Source organism: Onychostruthus taczanowskii, unplaced genomic scaffold (genome assembly GCF_017590055.1).
Source record: "Onychostruthus taczanowskii isolate IOZ18803 unplaced genomic scaffold, ASM1759005v1 scaffold117, whole genome shotgun sequence".
In the NCBI taxonomy this organism is placed as follows: domain Eukaryota; kingdom Metazoa; phylum Chordata; class Aves; order Passeriformes; family Passeridae; genus Onychostruthus; species Onychostruthus taczanowskii.
In genome coordinates, this window is record NW_024498318.1 from 40,482 (window position 1) to 46,950 (window position 6,469).

General features: G+C 58.6%; 1 protein-coding gene across 1 annotated transcript in view; it reads right to left on the reverse strand.

The window, feature by feature from the left end:
• Window positions 1–1,067: 1,067 nt before the first annotated feature.
• The window catches only part of VAX2 (ventral anterior homeobox 2), a 22,439-nt gene continuing 17,037 nt past the window's right edge, over window positions 1,068–6,469 (reverse strand). The window contains exon 7 of the mRNA XM_041427609.1: window positions 1,068–1,544. Within this exon, the coding sequence (XP_041283543.1) occupies window positions 1,068–1,544 (477 nt within the window). The remainder of the gene's footprint in view (window positions 1,545–6,469) is intronic.

A 6,469-nucleotide genomic window follows, 5' to 3' on the forward strand; every position in this document is an offset into this window, starting at 1 on the left:
TCCCGCAGTGGTTGCACCCCCCCCCCCCCCCCCCAGCAGCTGCCCCTGTCCCCAAGGGCCACCTCCTGCAAAGTCCCCCTGGTCCCCAAGCCCACCCTCACCCGAGTGGAAGCCGCTGTCACCCGCTGGGACCTGGGAGGGGACCCTGGCTGTGGCAGGTGACAAGGGGGGGTGTGGCGGGTGCCAGTGTCACCGCGGTGCCACCCCGGGGTGGTCTGGGGGTGCTGCTGGACCTGCCCCGCCCCAGAGCGGCAGATGCCACTGTCACCGCTGTCCCCAGGTGTCATCCAGCGGGGTGGGACAGTGACCCACAGCCCCCCGGGGGGGATCCCTGCGGGGTCGGCCAGGCTGGGGCGGCCCCAAAAAGGGACGGGGCGTCCCCAAAAAGGGACGGGGCGGCCCCAAAAAGGGACGGGGCGGTGCTCGGGCTCGGCAGGAGCCTGCGGGTGGCGGCAGCAGCTGGTTCCCAGCACGGCGACAACCGGGGACACCACCCAGGCCACCGCAGCCGTCCTCGGAGGACAAACACCCCCCCGGGAGCAGCGCCGGGACCCTGCGGTCACCGCGGGGACCTCAGCCCGGCGCAGGCGGGGAAACTGAGGCACGGCGCTTCCCCGAGGACACCGCGGGGACAGAGCCCGGTGCCAGCTCGCGCTGTCCCTTTTGTCCCCCCCGGAAGAGACACCCGGGCCAGCGCCACCCCCCGCTGCTCCTGTCCCCGCCCGCCGGTACCTGGAGCGGGGCTTTGGGGCAGCGCCGGTGACAGCGACACCGCGGAGTGTCACCAGCTCAACCCTGGTGCCACCCGCGCCACCACCGGCCAGGGGGGAGCTGCCATTCCCGGGGGCGCACATTCCCAGCGGGAATTCCCAGGTGGAGGGCACGATCTGGGCTTGGGGTGGCGGGGGGGGAGGTGACTCTTTTTGACACCGTTTTTTTTTTTTTGGGGGGGGGGGGGTTTTTTTGGGACAGGAGGGCGCGGACGGAAAGAGAGCGCGGGGGGGCCGGGGAGAGAGAGGCGAGAGCCAGGAGAGAGCGAGAGGTACGAGAGAGAGAGAAAGTTTCTTTTAAGGGCTCGGCTTCTTGCTGGGTATAGAATTGTCCTTCCTCTCCAGCCGCGCGTAAGGCTCGAACGCGGACGCTCCCGGCGGGCAAGAACCGGGCAGATCGTGCAGGCCGCCCAGCAGCGGGGCCCCGAAACACAGCGGCAGCCGCGGCGACGACGGCGAGGGCGAGGAGGATGAAGAGGAAGCGGCGAGGGACGCGAAGGGCGGCGGGGCCGGCGGGCTGCCGCCGCCGCCGAGCCCCGGGGAGGCGCGGCCCGGCGAGGCCAGGCTGGCGGCGGGGCTGGCGGCGGGGACGGCGCTGCACGGCGGGGACAGGAGGCTCGGCGGGGCCGGCACGGACAGCAGGCGGCCTTGCTCCAGCAGCCGCAGGATGTTGCAGGTGGCGAAGGACTCGGAGGTGCCGGAGGAGCGTTTCTCAGAGTCCCTGCTCTGGTCCTTCTTCTGCTTCGTGCGGCGGTTCTGGAACCACACCTTGACCTGGCGCTCGGTGAGCTGCAGCACGGCCAAGCGAGATCCGCCCTCCCGGGATGCGGCCGCTCCCAGGGAAAGGGAGAATTCCTGCGGGGCCGGCGGGGAGAGGGGCCCGAGCCTGCGGGGAATGAGAGCACCGGGATGGGACTCGGGACTGGAGACCAGGGATGGCACCCCAGGAATGCGACTTGGGACAGGGACCCCAGGAATGGGATCACAGGGATGGGACCCTAAGGATGGAACCCCAGGAATGAGGTCCCGGGGATGGAACCCCAAGGATGGAACCTCAGGAATGGCACCCCAGGGATGGGACTTGGGACAGGAACCCGGGGTTGGGATCCCAGGGATGGAACCCTAAGGATGGAACCCCAGGAATGAGGTCCCGGGGATGGAACCCCAAGGATGGCACCCCAGGGATGGAACCCCAAGGATGGAACCCCAGTGATGGGACTTGGAACAGGAACACAGAGCTGGGATCCCAGGGATGGAACCCCAAGGATGGAACCTTAGGAATAACACCCCAGGGATGGAACCCCAAAGATGGATCTTCAGGAATGGCACACCAGGAATGGGACTTGGGACAGGAACCCGGGGTTGGGATCCCAGGGATGGAACTCTAAGGATGGAACCCCAGGAATGGGATCCTGGGGATGGAACCCCAAAGATGGATCTTCAGGAATGGGATCCCAGGGATGAGGTCCCTGAGATGGGACCCCAGGAATGGAATCCCAAGAATGGGATCCCAGGAATGGGACCCCAGGAATGACATCCCAGGGTTGGGAGCCTGGGGATGGGTCCCCGTGGATGGCACCCCAGGAGTGGCACCCCAGGAATGGGACTAGGGACAGGAACCCAGGGATGGGAACCCAAGGATGGCACCCCAGGAATGGGATCCCAGATTCCTGTCCCTGGAATGGGACGTCAGGAATGGGATCCCAGGGATGGGACTCGGGACAGGAGCCCAGGGATCGAACCTCAGGAAAGGGATCCCAGGGTTGGGAGCCTGGGGATGGGACCCCATGGATGGGACCCCAGGGATGGGACCCCAAGGATGGCACCCCAGGAATGGGATCCCAGATTCCTGTCCCTGGAATGGGACGTCAGGAATGGGATCCCAGGGATGGGACTTAGGACAGGAGCCCAGGGATCGGACCTCAGGAAAGGGATCCCAGGGTTGGGAGCCTGGGGATGGGACCCCATGGATGGGACCCCAGGGATGGGACCCCAAGGATCCCAGTCTCCTGTTCCTGGAATGGGACCCCTGGAACGGAGCTGGGGACAGGAGCCCAGGGTTGGGAACCCATGGATGGCAGCCCAGGAATGGGATTGCAGGGATGGGACTTGGGACAGGAGTGCAGGAATAGGATTCCAGGGATGGGAGCCTGGGGATGTGTCCCCAGGGATGGGACCCCAGGAACGGGACGTGGGACAGAATCCCAGGGATGGGATCTCAGGGATGGGATTCCAGGGATGGGACCCCAAGGACCCCAGGCTGCTGTCCGTAGAACAGGACCCCAGGAACGGGATCCCAGGGATATGACTCAGGACAGGAGGCCGGGGAGGGGATCTCAGGGATGGGACCTCAGGAATGGGATCCCAGGGTTGGGACCCCAAGGATTCCAGCTTCCTGCCCCTGCAATGGGACCCCAGGAATGGGATCCCAGAGATGGGACTCGGGACAGGAGCCCAGGGATGGGACCCCAGGGATGGGACCTTGGGGACGGGAGCCTGCGGAAGGAGCCCAGAGCTGAGCTCCCCCGCGCCGTGCTTGGCTCTCCCTGCGCTGCTTTTTGTGGGACAGAATCCCAGGGATGGGATCACAGGGGTGGGACCCCAAGGACCCCAGAGTCCTGTCCTTGGAATGGCACCCCAGGAATGGAGCTGGGGACAGGAACCCAGAGATGGGCCTGCAGGAATGGGACTCCAGGGATGGCACTTGGGACAGGAGCCCAGGGACGGGATCTCAGGGATGGGATTCCATGGATGGGACCCCAAGGACCCCAGGCTGCTAGGTCCCTAGAACAGGACCCCAGGAACGGGATCCCAGGGATGGGACTCAGGACAGGAGGCCGGGGAGGGGATCTCAGGGATGGGACCTCAGGAATGGGATCCCAGGGTTGGGACCCCAAGGATTCCAGCTTCCTGTCCCTGCAATGGGACCCCAGGAATGGGATCCCAGAGATGGGACTCGGGACAGGAGCCCAGGGATGGGACCCCAGGGATGGGACCTTGGGGACGGGAGCCTGCGGAAGGAGCCCAGAGCTGAGCTCCCCCGCGCCGTGCTTGGCTCTCCCTGCGCTGCTTTTCCCGGGAATGCTGAGCTACGGGACCGGCTGGATTCTCCTCAACCCCAAATTCCTGTCCCCTTCCCTGGCGGGGGGGCCGGGTGACACGTGAGGGGACCCTGGATTGCTGGGTACAGACCCAGCTGGGGACACCCGCACCCCTGGCCGAGGTCAGCGGGGAATCCAGGCTGAGCCCCGCGGGATCCCCGCACCCCAAACCCGCCCCTGCCCACCGCAGACCCCCCTAAACTCCCCCCCGGGAGCTCCCGCCCTCCTTCCCTCCCTCCCTGGCAGAGCAGAGGGGCAGGAGAGGCAGAGAGAGAGACAGAGAGAGGCGGGAGGGACGGACAGACGGACACGGGGGTGAGGGAAGGACACGGGTGGGAAGACACTCCGGTTAGAGCGGGAGGGACCCCGAGCCGCGGGGCTCCCCCCGGTGTCACCGGCGGCTCGCTGGGGACACGCCGGGCCCGCGGTGACACGGCACAAAGGAGCCCCAGTGGGGGAGCTGCGGGAACCGGGGGACACCGCGGGGACACCGCGGGGACATCGCCTCCCGCCACCGCCGGGCACCGCCGGGCCGCGCCTCCCCTCGGGGACATCGGCGACACCCGCACGGCGACATCGAGGCACTGACTGCCACCGGGCACAGCCGGGGGCTCTGGGATGGTGTCACCGTGTCACTGAGCCCAGAGCGGTGTCACCATGTCACTGAGCCCAGAGCGGTGTCACCGTGCCACTGACCCCAGAGCGGTGTCACCGTGCCACTGACCCTGTTGGTCACTCCGTGCTGACCCCTGGGATGGCTTTGGGATCAGAGCTGGGTCCCCAGAGAGGTGTCCCTGTCCCAGTGAACCCAGAGCAGTGTCCTCATCCCAGTGACCCCGTTGGTCACTCCGTGCTGACCACTGGGATGGTTTTGGGATCAGAGCTGGGTCCCCAGAGAGGTGTCCCTGTCCCAGTGAACCCAGAGCAGTGTCCTCATCCCAGTGACCCCGTTGGTCCCTCCGTGCTGACCACTGGGATGTTTTCGGGCACAGTCCCACGTCCCCAGGCACGTCCCCTAACACGGAATTGTCCCATCCCCTGGAGCAGCTGAATCCTGGGAATGGCAGATCCCAAACCTGCAGTGGTGGGGCCAAAGAGGACCCAATGCCCATCTAATTAGCGCCACCTTAACGAAGATCCGGCGTGAACCCCTACAGGATGGACATTCCCAGAACTCTCACTCCAAATATTCCCCATCCAGCAATTCAGGAGGAGCAGGAATTCGGGAAAATCCATCAGTGGGATTTAATCCCTGAGGATGGGCACGACGAGCCCATGGATCAGGTTTGGCACCACCGACCACTGAGCCCCAAACCAGGGGCTGCTCCAAAATCCCACTGCCCCAGGTGGATCCAACCCCAGTGCCCTTGGGCACTGCCAGGGATCCAGGGGCAGCCACAGCAAATCTGGGAATTCCAGCCCAGCTCCTGCCCACCCTCCCAGCCAGGAATTCCTTGCCAAGATCCCAGCCCAATCTCCTTTTTGCCAGTGGGAGCCATTCCCTGTGTCCTGTCCCTCTGTCCCTTGTCCCCAGTCCCTCTGCAGCTCTCCTGGAGCCCCTTTAAGGATTCTGAGCATTCCCTGGAATTTTCCCTTCTCCAGGTGAACGTTCCCAGCTTTCCCAACCCACCAAGGAAATGGGAATATGGGAAAAAGGAATCACGGCGCAGAGACTCCAAAAAACTGGGAAAGGGGAGCTACCAAATTGTGTAAAATATTGGATATTAATAATTTAATGTTTATGTTAAAATAAATAAAAATAATGTAATATTTCTATTTGTGAAATATAATGAGAAATTAAATATATAAAAATTATATGCACCCACACTATTTTATTGTATATAAATATCTAATTATTGTTTTGTATTATATTTAATTATATCTTTATGTTTTCTGTATTATATTGAATGACATCTTTATATTTTTATTGTTTTTATTTTCTGCTGTATATTAAATATTCCATCGTTGAGATATTTTACATTAATTTGTAAGTATAGTAATAATATACAACTATAAAATATAACTAATATATAATACATAATACACATGTACATATATAGTATATAATGTATTTAATTTAATTATAAGGTATTATATACTTTATATAATACATTACAATTTCTTTTAGGCCATATATTTGTATATTTTTGATGTTTTTCCCTTTATTCTATAATTTCATAATGTTATAGTTTTATAATGTTACAGTTTTATAGTTTTATTTTAATTTTTTAAATTGAATGTTTATAATTTATTTTAATTGAATTTAATTTTATTTTATTATTTCATTCTCTTGTCTTCCATTAAAGTTTTAGAATTCTCTTCTACTTAATTTTATTTTGTTTTCTCCTACTCTATTTCATTTTGCTTTATTCTTTTCCATTTTATTTTCCCATCTTTTATTCCATTCTATTCCTTCTCCCTGAGCCAATTTGCTTTCATCATATTTTATACTTCGTATTTTATATTTTATTTTACATTTTATTGTATAATATTTTTAAAATTTTATTTTATAAGTTATATTCTAATTTTATTTTATTTTATTTTATTTTATTTTATTTTATTTTATTTTATTTTATTTTATTTTATTTTATTTTATTT